General features: G+C 56.4%; 1 protein-coding gene across 1 annotated transcript in view; it reads left to right on the plus strand.

Moving 5' to 3' along the window:
* The first annotated feature begins 40 nt into the window (after positions 1-40).
* The window catches only part of UHRF1 (ubiquitin like with PHD and ring finger domains 1), a 27,874-nt gene continuing 12,309 nt past the window's right edge, over positions 41-15,605 (plus strand). Inside the window, exons 1-6 of the mRNA XM_025043166.1 lie at positions 41-238; positions 560-726; positions 8,467-8,751; positions 9,416-9,576; positions 11,570-11,787; positions 11,867-11,944. Of these exons, the coding sequence (XP_024898934.1) occupies positions 574-726; positions 8,467-8,751; positions 9,416-9,576; positions 11,570-11,787; positions 11,867-11,944 (895 nt within the window). The 5' untranslated portion in view covers positions 41-238; positions 560-573. The remainder of the gene's footprint in view (positions 239-559; positions 727-8,466; positions 8,752-9,415; positions 9,577-11,569; positions 11,788-11,866; positions 11,945-15,605) is intronic.

Raw genomic sequence — 15,605 nt, forward strand, 5'->3', positions numbered from 1 at the left:
GGCGACAGGGGCCCGCGGGCGCCGGGGGGTCGGGGGCTCGCTGGTGTCCGGTGGCGTTCTTCCCCTTCGGCCACACTTACTTGAGTTCCCAGGGACTTAGGAAGTTCCGACCCGCGCCGGACTTTTGGGTTTCTCTCTTGGCGTCAGTATTAGTCCAGGGAATGAATGAATGAATGAACGAGCGGACGAACGAACTCGGCCAGCACCGTTTGGCGGTGTCCTCTGCCCTGCTCTGGACGTTGGTGTCTTTTTACTCCGAAAACGGGGGGGATGTGGGTTGGACGGAGTGGTCCAAGGTGCTGTTTTCCTTCCCCTAATTTCCCCTTCCTCCTCAACCCTCCACCGGTGCTAGTCATTAACGCACTAACTACTTCATTTACTCTGCTGGGCCCTGTGCCAGCTCTGGCGGTCTGCGGGGACAAGGGGCCTGAGAGGGCGTTCCCAGAGTTTCCTGGTGTCCACGGACTGGACAAAAGCAAGGATGACCCGAGTATGGCAGGGCCGGCTGGTGGTGGCGGCCGCAGGACTGACCGAGGCACCCGTTTTCTGCCCTTCTCAGCACCAGCGGACACCATGTGGATCCAGGTTCGCACCATGGACGGGAAGGTCGCCCACACCGTGGACTCGCTGTCCAGGCTGACCAAGGTGGAAGAGCTGAGGAAGAAGATCCAGGAGCTGTTCCACGTGGAGCCGGGCCTGCAGAGGCTCTTCTACCGGGGCAAGCAGGTAAACCCGCCCCGCAGGCTGCCCGCCCGCTCAGCACCTTTGTTCTCGTCTCGCCCAGGCGTTGCTCCTTGGCGGCCACCAGCACACCCGCTCTCCCCCCTCGCCTGGTCCCGCTTCACGTCTCCGCAGAAAACTCAGACGCCTGAGCCAGGAACAAAGGCTCAACTCGCAGATTGACACACTGGGCAGGCAGCTGGCACTCGCATCTGTAGCATTTGGGCTCTTAAAACTCCCTTTTTCTCTTATTGTTTTTGAGGCCTCCCTGAAAATCTCTAGAAAAAGAAGTTGGAGGCGGCTGACAGAGGGCCGATGAATTTCGAGGAAAAACCTAGACTCTGTTACGCAAACGCTAGGACAGGAGAGACCAGTTCTTTGAGATGCACCGGTGGCCCACGGCCCACGCCTATTTAGCATTTGATCGCACAGGGGCTGTTTTCTGGAAATTTGGATTAGCTCCTTCCGAGGCTGGAGACGGTGCCTGCAGATGAGGCATTTCCGCCGCCCGCCCGGCCGCTCTGGGCAGGGCCGCCTGTGAGCAGGGGCTGGCGCTTCCTGGGGTCTGCGGCCCTGCTGCTCCTCGGTTTCCTTCCTCCGTGCTCCCTCTCCAGCCCCTCGTAGCATTTAAAATGGCCACCCTTGCTTTAGCGGCTGACCACAATTGGGACGCTTTCTCCAGTGGCACTGGGGGGTTTCCAGTTTTGTGGGTGTCTTTGGGGGGGACGGTGGGACGTGTACTGGGAGTGGGGTTTCCCTAAGTGAGGGTACAACGACGTGACGGTCCCGTGTGCTGGGACTGTCCCGGAGCTGGGTGGGTTGCAGCGACGGCAGCGAACTGGACTGAAAGTCTTCAGTTGGGCCGTGTGTGCCCGACTTTGTTGTTGCATTTTGAACAGGATCCTGCCGCCATCTGGTGTCTAGATTGAAAAATAAACGCTCTGCCTGGCCACGATTCTGGGGGCTGGGAGGATCCGGCGCACTTACGCAAAGCAAGATGTGATGATTAATTTCTCCGGCTTGCGGAGCCCCGGGAGACCTCTGGCCTCCTTCCTGTGAGAGACAGGGTGACTCGAACATCTCAACCTGAGTGAACTTGCTCCGCCCGGGGAGGGAGAGCTGGTCCTGCGCACTTGGGGCCTGTGCGGTCGCGTGCGCGCTGAGAAAGGGGGGCTGGGAGTGGAGCCCACTGGGCCGATCTGTCTTTTGCCTCTTCCCACAGTGGCTCATTTTCGTGGTGTCCACGCCGATTCTGATTTGCCACTCGGTCCATATTTGCCACTCAGCAGGAGGTCCTTTCAGAGTTCTTGAAAACCTGCGTGTGCCTGCGAAACGGTTCTTGGTGTAGTTCAAAGGCGGGTTGGGCCGAGACCTCTCAGGTTCAAGGAGAGCATATATTTGAGTGCCTGCCGTGTGCCAGGCACTGTGCATTTTAATCTGACAATTCAAACATGCAGAAAAGTTGAAAGAGCCACGAACACAAACACCCAGCCCTGGATTTTACCACTGAAGTTTTGTGTGGTTGCGTTATCATGCGGCTCTCAGCTTTCTCTGCCCGTCTGCCAACCTGTTTTATTTTTGGGAATGCATTTCAAAGTAAGTTCACGTCAGTCCTAAACACTCATTGTGCCTATCGTTAACGAGAGTTCACTATTCGTGGAAATCGTTTTTAGGTGAAATTTGCATATAGTGAGACACACATCTTAAGCAGACCCCTTGGAGTTCGGACAAATGTCCACACCCACGTGACCACACCCATGTCTCCCTTCCCTCGTCACATAGTGTTCGATCCATTCAGAAGTCTTGGTGACATCTGCGTAAGGCGCAGAACACGATGATGACAGCAGAGCCCGCGTGCGTTTCTGCGCGTGCGTCGTGCCTTGAACTTGGGGGCTGTCGGCGATGAGGGGCAAGGCTCTTAGCCAGGAGGTGCCCTCGTCCCCGGCTCCTGCTGCCGGCACCGCGCCCCACCGCGCCCCACCTGGGAACTCTGAGGGAGTGCGCGGTCATTTCTGTCTTCCGAGTGAGGAAGCCAGGCCTCAGCCTGATGCAATTTCCCCAAGGTTGCCTGGCCCGGAACTGGCCTGGCCGCTGGGAGGTGTGGACAGTGACAGGGGGTGGGGGACAAAGGCAGCAGCTTAAAGCGAGTAAAGTCTTCGAACGGAGCGGACTAACAGTGACAGAAAGCAGTGCAATTTCCAGCGGCTTCCAGAGGGCTCTTGTTTTTCCAGAATGTTCTGGAAGAGTGTATGCAGTCCTTTTTTTTTTTTTTTTTCCTGTTGAAGAAACATGCACAGCAGTCCAAGGTCTGCGGGGAGATTGACTAAGACCATAAAGCAGAATATAGCTGAGTCTTCAGGATATGGGAGGGTTTCGTGGCGCCTTGTTAAGCTGAATAGGTTGGCGGTTATGTCGCTTGATTGGCGGAAATGCAGGGAACTTATGGGGGAAGGGAATTGGGGCGGCAGGCCCAGCCTGGGCAAGGGGAGCGGCATCTGGCGGCTGTTTTCTGGCTGCCCGTAAAAATAACAATAGCTGTCATTCGTGGCACAGCTTTGTGGCAAAGCTCGGACACAATGCTTTGTGTTTAAAGTAACAATCACCACTCCCCTGGCCAAGCGGCCTGGCTGGTGACTGTTCAGACAGGGCTGATTGTGGACCCGCCACCTGTGGCACGGTGAGAATTCAGTGAGGTAACAAGCCCCACGCCTGACTCACGGTAAAGATGCAATAACCAGGCTCAGTTTCCCCCTGCACTGCTGACGTCAGGGCCAGGGCACTGTGGGGGGCCGTCCTGGGCACTGTGGGGTGTGAAGCAGCATCCCGCCCCCACTCACGCCATGCCAGGAGCACCCCCAGTCATGACAACCCCTTGGGGATGGCATCACCCGTACTTGAGAACTATTACTATAGCAGATATTTTACTTTAGAAAAACAGCTCAGTTGGCTTTGCTGGCCTCAAAGCTGTGTTCATGTCGATCTGAAAGATCCACTGAATTGGTGTCCTCGGAATGGCCTTGTGAGGGTCACTCATGTCACAGTGCCCCACCAAACGTCCCTGTTTATTGATCTTTCCTGAACGCTGCCTGTCTTCCCAGAGGGTTAGGCAGCAGAGAGGACTGTCGCCTCACAGAGACCCGTCCTTCAGGCTGCTTGAGGGAGGGTCTCCTTCTCGGGAGGGCACGCCCTCTAAGCCAGGGGTCCGCAGACTGCATGTGTAAAGCGCCCGAAGGTAGATCTTTGTCCCTGTGGGACCGCTCACCTCCACCGCTGGAGTGGGAAAGCAGCCACTGACAGCATAAGCGAACGGGCGTGTTCCATTAGGGGTCACGGTGCCTTTTATTTACAAAAACAGGTGCAGGCAGAAGCGTCACGCTGGCCTCAATGTGCCAGTCACCCATGCTTGGATCCTGCCCCTGGGCTGTGCAGCCAGGTTTCATTGTGGACGCACTGCCGTGCAGTGTGCTGGGAGAGGCCCCGGGGCGCTGTGTCGCAGGAGTTTCCCGGGGCAGGGGGCTCGGACTGTTGGGTCTCAGGCCCCCTTTCCCCGCGTCCACGTGGCTAAGGGCCCCAGGGGCAGAGCTGGGGGCCAGCTGCGTTTGCAGCCCGCAGCTGCACGTCGCCCTGGGCGCCAGGGCATGGTGGGTCCTGTCACGTGGTGCAGGCGAACCCCTGTGAGACTGTCCTCCTGCCGAAACGTTGCTCCAGGACATGTCCTCAGCTGCGGCCCCCTGGGGTCAAAGGGCAGAGTTCACCGTCATGCCGGACGCGCCCTCCATGTCCGTGCGGGGCTAGGAGGTGAGGGACATGCTTGTCCTGGAGGTGCCGTCCACTCTGTGCTCTCCTTCCCAAGTGGACAGTTGTGTTTCTGCCACATCTGGGGTGCTGCTTCCTGACGTGGGAAGGCGGGGGGCCGGGGCCGTGTCCCGAGGAGGAGAGGCGGCGGTCTCATTTCCTCTCCCCCCAGGCTCAGTGGTCGGGCCATGGGATGCTCCTTTCCTCCAGCTCGAGGTCCATCTCGGTTTGAGGCTCTCAGCACCCTCGGGTGGACCCCACGGTCCGGGTTATAGCCCCTCGCCCAGAGTGCCACCTCTCAGCCAGTCGGGGAATCACGTGCCAACCCAGTGGCATGTGTCACCTGCCCTCTGTGTCTTTGGGCAGCACTCGGCACCCTGAGAAATATCCCCCAGGAATGTCACGAGGGGCAGAAAGTGGGCAGAAGCAGGCATGGCAAGCTTTTAATCTAAGTTTACAAAAGGAACTGGGCGCTTAGTTGTTAAATCGTGTATGTGTTTGTTTCAGTTTTACGTGATGCTCATGGTGCAAAATTTCAAACACCCAGGAAGCATACTCGGTTTAGAGAGAGAGACGTAATTTAAATAGCGCGGGCAGTTTGTCCTCAGACTTGAGTCTACAGTACAGGGTGATCGGCCCCAAACCACATACAGGCAAAACCCAGGTTCGCCCCACGCCGAGCACGACGCCGAATCCCCGTGCACGAAGTGCCGTACGCGGCCTCGTGCACAGACGGGTCGTGGACAAATGCTGCACCGTTCTGCGTGAGGGACTCCGGTGTCCTCGGGGGTCCAGGACCCAGTCCCCCATGGATACCTAGGGATAGCTGTACATGCTTTACACATGCAAGTTAAGGGATTTTCAGTGGGAATTTTGGTCGTACAGGATTTTAACTTCAGGTTTAATTTTAACGTCGTAATTTCTAGCGTCAAGTGAGGCTCATCGTCACTCAGTTCAATGCTCTTATTGACGTCATTAGCCTCGGTTGGGATTTCAGGATCTTGGTACCAACCCCAGACTTGGACGGTTACATTGCATCCCACGGACTTGCTGGCGTTAGGCAGGCCGGGCCTAACCTCTCTCCCGCAATGGGCCACACAGCTTTGGGGAAGTGGGGGCCGGGGAGGGCAGAGGGGTGCACGTGCGCACACCCGCCCTCCCTCAGCACAGTGAGCAGTTGTGCAAGCGTCTTCCTGCGGACTGCAGGGCCCTTCTGGAAAGTTCCAGAAGGGGCCTCTGGAAGCCGCTGGAACAGCTTACGAATTATGCCTTGGAGGCGGCGCTCCGGGCCAGCCTGGCCTAGCCCTAGTGCCCCCTTGCCCGCCCATGCCCTGCCCCGTTTGTGACTGTCCGCACGCTTGCACTGGGAGGCATGTCCCCTCCTCCGCAGAGCCCGGGCCTGAGCAGGTGGGAGTGCCGTCAGCCTGGGTCAGACCCAGCGAGGGGCTCACCGGGGGGAGGCGGTATCAGGGTGCCTGCTGAGCCCACATCGGCGCTCCTTCCCTACCCCACACCCCCAGCGCTCACTTCGGTGCATCTGCCTCCCAGCCGGCCGCCCAGTCTCCCACCCCGGCCTCTCCTCTCCAGCGCGGCCTCTTGCTCTGTGTGGAGCAGAAAGCTGACCGTGTGCTCCGTCCTGACTCGGCTCTGCTGCTGGCTGTCATACTCCGGTGGCCGGGTTTATTTCCTGTTCTCTGAAGCCGTCCTCGTCTCCTTTGACGTGTGTGGGGTCGCTGCTGCGTTTCCCTGTCACGCAGCTGTGAGAAAAAGTCACTTTTGTTTGCGAGTAATGCTGCCGTGAACGTGCTGGGGACACTGACGTTCGTGTCCCTCGGGTACACATATGAGAGTCTCTCTAGTCACTGGTTCTCAGGGGGCTACTCCGCCCCCCAGGAGATACTGGGCCATGTCTGGGGACATCTGTGGCTGTCATGATTGGGATGCTCTTGACATCATGTGTGGGTAGAGGCTGTGGATGCTGCTCATCACCCCACTGTGCCCAGGACGCCGCCACAGGGAATGCTCTGGCTCAGAATCATGGGGTGTCTGCCTAACTGGGGAGATGGGGGGCCCCAGAGTGTGAGCGTCTTATTCATCCTTTTCACTACCATTTGGCGATTTTAATACCTCTGCAGATTTTCCTGTCACAGTTATGCTGGGGACACTTGTCTCTCTCCATCTTTTTTTGCAAATTAATAAACTTTATTTTTTAGATCAATTTTACCTTCTCGGCAAAACTAAGAGGCAGGTTCAGTGATTTCCATGTGCCCCACCCCCCACAGCTCCCCGCACAGTCGACGTCAGGCACCAGAGCAGAGCACGTGTCACGATGGATGAGCCCACACCGCAGTGTGTGGACAGACGAGCTCGTGTTTCTCCATTTGTCCGTCAGTGGACATCCGGGCTGTTTCCACCCCGGGTTACTGTGACACAGGCTGCTGCTGTGAACATGGGTGCACAGGCTGACTTGTCTCTTCCCGTCCTTGTCACCTCTGTCTGGTGTCATGGCTGTTCTCTGTGGCCCCGTGTCGAACTGGTGCCATGTCTCACTCGCCCTGTCCTCCCTGTGGTACCTGGGCCGTGCCAGGCACGTCGGAAGCTCTCACTCTCTGCTGGGTGAGCAGGTAGAGTGGGACTGGAAATCCAGGTGGCCCCTGCGGCTGTAGGCGAGTGTCGAGGTGTTTGGATGCGTCAGCGGGCGAGAGGGTCATCACCCATCAGTTTCTCAGGTTTGTGGTGAAGGATGACCGTGGACATGGAACTGGCCTCCACTGTGCTGTTGACATATTAACGGCAACCAGTCCTTTGAACCCGCCAGCTTTTGGTAAAAATTGGGAAGGAAGGAAAATTGATCTTTTGTGTATGTTTTTTCTTTCTCTTTTTTTTAAGGGCACTCCTTCTAACCCAGGGTGTTCTGCCTGCAGGGGACACTGGGCACCTGGGGACATCTGTGGTCATCACAATTAGGGGCTGCTCCTGGCACCAAGTGGGTGGGGGCAGGGATGCTTCTTGGCCCCCTACAGCATGATCGGGCCCCAGGGTCACAGTGCCGGGAGGGATGGAGATCTGCCTTAGGTCTAGATAAAACAGGATGGACTTGCAAGGTCCTTGCTGGATGCTGGCACATTCCTATGTGACAGTTTCTAATAAAAGGCGACTCCTTGGTGCTTTAGGATGCAGCTCAGATGACAATACTTCTTTGCACGCGCCTACTGAGTGACACCCAGGGGTGCCAGTTGCTGAGCTGTGCTGGCCATCAGGTCCTGTTAGCAGTCAACCGGTGTGGGTGGAGTTAGCACGAAGGCATTAACAGAGAGGGTGGGTTACTGGATCCTAGAAGGCGCCTTGAGTGGGCAAAACTCTAGCTAGAGCCTCCCTGGGAGGCTAGCGGGGTTGGGGGGCCTCCTCGGGTTCACACAGGCCAGGTCCCTCTGCCCCATCCCGCACGGCCGACATCGGGGCAGGGTCACACCGTGGGGGGCCGTCCCAGACACTGGGGGGTTTGCAGCATCCCTGCCCCACCCATCTGATGGCAGGAGCGTCCCCCTCACCCATGACAACCACACATGTCCCCAGACATTGCACACCATTGTCCCCTGAGGATCACCTCGACTGAGAACCAGTGATAAAAGCAACTCACGTTTGCTGTAACAAAAGTCGCAAAACATAAAATACACATAAAGTAAACCTCGGGATGCCCGGTGTGTGTCCACAGCCCAGCGGGGCCATGCCGTGTGCTTGGGACGGTCACCATACGACACCAGGAGCCCTCATCCGAGAGGGTCTGGGGACCTGCGGAAGGGATGGCCGTGTGCGCCCTCAGGAGTGGGCGAATTTTGTTGTCCCCTCACCCGAGGGCACATTCGGTCCTTTGCCCAGGGCCCGTTCCCACTGCCCACAGATGCGCACTGCACGTCTGGCGCGGAGTGACCCCGTCCCCTGTCTCTGCAGATGGAGGACGGCCACACCCTCTTTGACTATGACGTCCGCCTGAATGACACCATCCAGCTCCTGGTGCGGCAGAGCCTCGTGCTGCCCCCTGGTGGCGGCGGCGGCGGTGGCGGCGGCGGCAAGGAGAGGGACTCTGAGCTTTCGGACACCGACTCTGGCTGCTGCCTGGGCCAGAGCGAGTCGGACAAGTCCTCCAACAGCGGCGAGGCGGCTGTGGAGACGGACGGGAAGGCGGCCGAGGGGGACGAGGACGCGTGGGACGACACGGAGCTGGGCCTGTACAAGGTGAGGCCAGGCCCTTGCGGAAGGTGTGGGGGCGGCCGGTCTCCGGTCCCCAGGGAGCACTCCCCACAGCCCTCTGCCTTCCCTGGCCCCCGCCGCAGGTCATGAGGGCCGGCCCGCTCCCCTCCATCCCTGTGGTGGGGCACCCCAGTCCCGCCGTGCCTAGCTCCGGAAGCTCCTGTGGCAGAATCGTGCGCTGCTCCCCATCCCTCCCCTGGGGGCGTCCAGGCCGCACGCGCCTTCTCTGCGGTCTGTGCAGTGGCTGTAGAATTTCTGGCTTCGCTGGCTTCCTCATCCTTTAATGTGACGAAAATTCACCTAGCGATCTGGATTCTCAGCTTTTCTTGAAAAATGGGCCGTTCCAGCCTCCTCGGGCAGCACAGCAGGATGGTCCTGCCCCCAGGGGACGATGGGGACATCTGTGGTTGTCATGACTGGGGGTGCTGCTGACCTGAGTGAACGGGTGGGGCCAGGGATGCTGCTCAGCACCGCTGGTGCCCAGGACGGCGCGACAGTGGACGGCCGGGCCCCAGATGTCCACAGCGCCACAGCGGGAAGCCCCGCAGGCACCGAGTTGGCGTCCCAGGCCCCAGGCATCGGCCCGTGGGTCGGAAGCGGGCCCTCATCGGTGCTGTGGGTCGGATGAGAGTTATCTCTCTCCTCGCAGGTCAATGAGTATGTCGACGCTCGGGACACCAACATGGGCGCATGGTTTGAGGCGCAGGTTGTCAAGGTGACCAGGAGGGCGCCAGCCCAGGACGAGCCCTGCAGCTCAGCCTCCTGCTCAGCGCCGGAAGGAGACGTCATTTACCATGTGAAATACGACGAGTGAGTGTCGCCGCAGGCAGGCGGGCTTGGAGTGTTGGCTCTCTGTGTGAGACCTGGGGTTTGGCACAGCCCTGGGGATGATGGTCAGGATTTGGGGACCCCACCCTCAGGCTTCCAAACCACATAGGAGGTCACCCCTAGAAGCCCAGTGCTATGGAGACCCAGATCCAGGCCGAGCCCTCCTCGCCTCTCTGGAGACTCTGCTCTGCCGGTCAGAACCCAGCCCAGGTCCTGTCTCCTCCATGTGTCGCTCACGCTGCGTGTCGCTGCCTGAAACCGGCGTGGCATCCCTCCCCCACTGGATGTGACAGTAGCTCCTGAGCGCTTACTGTGTTCCAGGCCCTGTGCTGGGCACAGGGAGCCTTGTGTCAGAGCCCAGAGGGCACCTCAGTGTCCTTGGGTCACCGCGGTAACAGCACGTCCTGGCGTCTCAGATGTTGGGCGTCGCTTTTCCACAGTTCTGGGGGCTGGAGGTGCTGGCGGGTCTGGCTCTGCACAGGAAGCTTGGCAGCTCTCGTTCTTGTGAGGGTCCCACCCCCTGCCCGTGGACAGCCATTTCCTCTCCTTGTCACGTGGCCCTTCCTCTGTACCCACAAAAAGCCAGCTCTGGTGTCTCCTACAAGGACACCATCCTGTCAGCTGAGGGCCCCAGCAGTATGACCTCATTTAAGCTCAGTTACCTCCCTCAAGGCCCCGTCCTCAAATACAGTCACTTTTGGGGTCAAGACTTTAATGCGTGAAATTGGGGGTGGACACCATGCAGTCCATACCGGGGGGCAAGCATGCCTGCCCGTGGGCATCACATCCTGGGGGCTCGGGGCTGCTTCTGGGTCTCTGTGGGGCCCCTACTGCCTGCTCTGGTCTTGGGCACGTCCTAAGCCTAGCTCTGTAAAAACAATTAGAGTAACTGAATGAGTGAATCACAGTATATGCAGGATTCTCCTCTTGCTTAGGGGGTTGCAGACTACAGCCCGAGGGCCAAGTCTGGCCCACCGCGTGTTTTTGTAAACAAAGCTTTATTGAAACACGTCAGCGCCCATCCATTTTCATATTACCTGTGACCACTTTCTTGGCGATAGCAACAGAATTGAGTGTTCGTGACAGAGACCTTCCAGCTTATTTGCTGTCTGGCCCTTCACCGGAAGAGCTTGGCACCTTCATCCCGGTGATGCTGCTGATCTTGGGCTTGTCCCCCTTGCAGTCGAGGTTCACTCTGTCCTGACAACGTGTTTTCCTCCAGCTGTTATTTTATGCCTTTTCGAGGCTGCTGGACTATTCCCGCATGTTCAAGATGACCTGCTGTGTTCTAACCTCTGACACATTCTTCTTAACGTAAATGAGGTGACGGCCGTCCCTCTGCAGAAACCCTTTCTGATACGTGCGTCTGGAGAAAGCTCAGGCTTCCCCCTCCCCCATTTCTCTATCGCTTCCCTAGGGCCGTAGACCGGGTGGTTTACAGTAACTTCGTTCTCACGGTTCTGGAAGCCGGGAGTCCACGACCAGGGACCAGGGCGGCAGCGGGCTGCGCTTGCTCCGCAAGCTGCAGGAGGCCCTTCCCGCCTCTTCCAGCTTCTGGTGTTGGCCGGCAGCCCGGTGTTTGGGGCCACGTCGCTCCACTCGCTGTCTCCGTCTTCCTGTGTCCTGTGTGTCTGTGACTCCCTCTTACAAGGGCACCAGTCACACCGGATTAAGGCAGCGTAACCTCATCTTAACTTGTAATCAAATTAACACTCGCGAAGACCCTGCTTATTCCCACGTGCCAGGGATTAGGCCTCCGACTTACCTTTTCGGGGGACACGCATCAACCCTCAACACCGTCTGTAATTGAAGTGTGTCCTCTGCACCTGTGAATTTCCGACACCAGCATGTGAGATGGTGGGGGAGGGGACTCTGCGAGCTGCCATGGCGAGAGGAACTCAGACCCGTGTCCTGTCCCTCCGCGGAGGGCTCGTGGTGGGCGTCGCCTGGGGTCTGAACGTGGCTCTCCCCGCAGCTACCCGGAGAACGGGGTGGTCCAGATGAGCTCCCAGGACGTCCGGGCCCGTGCCCGGCACATCCTCAAGTGGCAGGAGCTGGAGGTGGGCCAGGAGGTCATGCTCAACTACAACCCTGACAACCCGAAGGACCGGGGCTTCTGGTACGACGCCGAGATCCTGCGGAAGCGTGAGACCCGCACAGCACGGGAGCTGTACGCCAACGTCCGGCTCGGGTGAGTGGCCGTCCGGGCAGCGCCCTCTGCAGGGCTGCAGCCCCCTCCGCCTCCGGGCTCCACGCCTCCCTGGGCCCCCAGGTGATCTCCCGACACCGTGCGCCTGCCGGGAGCAGCTCTCGGCCCGGCTGGAGATGCGAGCCTTCCTCGTGCTCTTTTGTTTGTCGTCGTAGATCTGGCAAATAGGTAAAAACTTTAAGTGCATCAGAATCTAGAAGGTAGGAGAGCCACAGTGAACATTTTTTCCTTCCTCTCTGTTGCCTGGCCACCCCCGTTCTCCTTTCTGGCGACATGCCTGTTCCGGCGCCTTCCGGGGACATCCTGTGCGTAAACAAGTGTGAACGTGCACGTCAACAAACAGACCACAGTGGCACGCTCCACATCCGGGTTGGCAGACTGCCCTCCGCAGGCCAGATCCGGCCCCCTGCCTGTTTTGGCGAATAAAGTTTTATCGGCACACAGCCGCGCCCATCTGTTTGCCTATTATCGGTGGCTCCTTTTGTGTTGGCAGATTTGAGTATTTGGGAAAGAGACCAAGAACACTTTCTCTTTCGTGCTTTGCAGAACATGTTTGCCAGGCCCTGTTCTACTTTGCCTTTCTGTGTCTCTGTCTCTGTCTCTCTTTCTGTGTTAAAATAATACATAACACAAAACCTATCCTGACCATTTTAAAGTGTACAGTTTAGTGGCATTGGGTGCCAACTATCAGCCCTGTTCCACTTCCTGAACTTTGTTTTTGTCCCAAACAGCAACTGTCCCCATTACACACTCACTCCCCGCCCCCCGGCCCCAGCATCTGCTCTATGAATCTGACTCCTCTATGGCCCTCCTGTGAGTGGGATCCTCCGGTATTTGTCCTGTGTCTGGCTATTTCACTGGGCGTAATGTCCTCCAGGTCCGTCTAGGTAGCAGCACGTGTCAGAACCTACCTCTTTTGGGGATGAATGATATTCTATTGTCTGTATAGAGCACAGATGTGAAAATCTGGGCAAAAACGTTTTAAACACAGACACGGCCCGTGCTGCGGTCACGGGAGAGGGGCGTTCCTGGTGCACTGTGGGCCAGCCCCACCTGTGGGTGGAGGTGGCAGGAGGGCAGAAGGGCGGAGTCCACATGGGAGCCTCCGCTGTCCAGTGTGGCGGGGGCGGAATGGGTCCCGTGTTTGTCCCCGTTGCCGGCAGCGATTGGAGCATGTGGCGCTGGAGAGAAGCATGCTGGTGGGTGGGTGGGGGTGCAGTGCGGCCGCAGGGACACCAGGGAGGAGCTGCGGTGACGTCGTTAAAAATGACCAGCTTTTTGTTTCATTGTTTTTCGTTTGTTTGTTTTGTTTCCGATTTCCCTGACTCCTGCCCTCACCCCTGTGCTGCCCCCGCCCCCCCTTGCCGTGGGCTGAGTTTGCTCGTCGTTTCTGGAGGCGGCAGCTCAGACTAGCGATCCGAGGCGTTTCCTTCTCCAGCGAGCGTGCGGGTGCCAGGGACCCCCCTCGCCTCCGCCTGACTCGCGCATGCCGCGAGGTTTCTTCTCTCGTTACTCAGTTCTGTTCCTTGTATTTCCTTTGAGATTTGCTCTTGACTCCTGGCTTATTTCGTGGTGCGGTGCTTGATTGCCGAGTGTTTGAGAGACCTTTGCGTCGCCTCTCTGTTATTAATTCGTAGTTCGTCTTCTTCACGTCCAGAGAGCATACTCTATATGATTTCGGTTCTTTTAAATTCGTTGAACTTTGTCCTGGGGCCCAGAGTAGGGCCTGTATTGGCGGACTTCCACGGTCGTTAGCGTGTGTTCTTGCTTGGCGGAATGTGAGGGACTGTCCTGAGTTCCTGTTGTAGCAGAGCGTGCTGGTCGATGGTGCTGTTCCTGTCTTCCGATTCCGGTGGGTTTTCTGTCCGGTGCTTCTGTCAGTGTTGGGGGGCGTCGGAGTCGGACCGCCAGCTGTAACTGGATTTGTCTAGTTCTCCCTTCGGCTTCTTAAGGAAGAGGCTGTTTTTTGGTGAGGATGTCTTTCTGCGAACGGTCCTTTTACCATTACGCAATGCCCCTCGTCTCTAGCGACATTCTTTGTTCCGAAGTCTGCTTCACCTGAGGTGTGTGTATTTGAACACACCTGCTTTTTTTTTAACGTTTACGTTTGCGTGATGTATCTTTTTTGATCCTTTTACTTTCAACCTATGTAGTTGAACTTGAAGTGCGTTTCTTATAAATAGCATGTAATGGTTCACTTTTTTTTATCCACTTTGCTAGTCTTTGCCTTTTAATTAGCATATTTAGACCATTTGTATTTGAAATAATGATCGGTATGTTAGGGGTAAATGTGTCTTTTTATTTGTTTCCTGTTTCTTGTTCCTCTGTTTCTCTCTTTCTGTCCTTCCTGGCGGCTACTTAAATGTTTTTTAGGATTCTGTCTTGATTTATTTCGGTCTTTGGAGCAATGACTTTGTATAGTTTTCCTAGTGGTTTCTTGGGACTTTACCCTATAAACATGTGACACACTGGTGTCACTTACCACTTTGAAAGGTTAGAAACCTTTCTTCGACTTTGGTCTCTTTCTTGTCACTTATTGTATTGAGTGTATCGGGTGGTGTTACGATTTTTATTTCAGTCATCACCTGGTGTGGGAAACTCCTAAGGATAATCAGTTGTATTTATCCATATTTCTGCTCTTTCTTCCTTTTTCCTCCAGAAGTCTTTCCTTTATAATTTCCTATCTATTTGAAGGACTTCCGTGGGTTATTCTCTGTGAGTGGGTCTGCCGGCAGAGAAGTCTTTTAATTTTCCTTCGTCTGAGGATGCCACCATCCCCACCCTGAAGTAACTCCCAGGCGTCGAATCATTTTATTCATGAATATTTTAGAACGTATTTCTTAAAAATGTTTCTCGAAGAAAGGTAGTTACAATGCCATTATCGCAACTTAAAAATTAGCGGTAATTTCTTAATGCGTGTTCAGTCATTGTTCAGTCTTCCAATTATCTCACTTTTTTTTAAGCCATTTGTTGATCAGGATCTAAGTAGTGTCCACGTATCTTTAAATCTCTTTTTCATCTTTAGGTTTCTTGGCCCCTTTTTCTTAACAATTAACGCGCAAACCTGGGCGTCACGCAGTCTGGGTGTTGCCACCTACGCCCCACGGCGTCGTTCCCTCTGTTCCTCTGTCCCCACGTTTCCTGTGAACTGGCGGTAGATTGGGACCTGTGCTGTCTCGTGCCGTAGCCGTGGGTCACATGTGCTGCCGAGCCCTCGAGATGCGGCCAGGACACACTGAGAAGTGCCCTGAGCATCAAGTGCAGGCTAGGTTTTGAAGACTTAGTGTCGAAAAAGACTGTAGAAAAGCTCACTGATAATTCTTGACCATTGATTACGTGTTGAAATATTTGTCCACCTCGGGTTACATAAGACACATTTAAATTAGTTCTCTCTTCCTTTTGAAAGCGGTTACCAGGAAACGTGGAGTCACACCTGCGGTGTGTGCGTGTGGCTCCCACTCAGCCTGCACCGCAGCTGCCGATGTGGATGTCACATCGACCCCTTGGGGCCCTTTGAACTTGGAGGAGCTTTTATGTTTTGACATAGGCATATTGGACAGACTTCACCTTGATGGTTTTCTCATGATGGGCCCTGTTTAACTGGCCTTGCCTGCCCAAGGGTTCGAACTCATTCTCAGCGCATCATGTGACGAAACTGTTTTAGATGCTGCTTCCTCTCCCCTGCGTCTGATTTCGTAGGAGCCGAACTGGCTAGGGGAATAGGCAGGTGATCGCCCGAGGCCCACGAGGCCTGTTCCTGAGATGGTCGGAACCTCAGGTTCACATGCTCGGAGGTCGTGCG

The sequence above is a fragment of the Pteropus alecto genome, unplaced genomic scaffold (genome assembly GCF_000325575.1).
Source record: "Pteropus alecto unplaced genomic scaffold, ASM32557v1 scaffold30, whole genome shotgun sequence".
NCBI classification, from domain to species: Eukaryota; Metazoa; Chordata; class Mammalia; order Chiroptera; family Pteropodidae; genus Pteropus; species Pteropus alecto.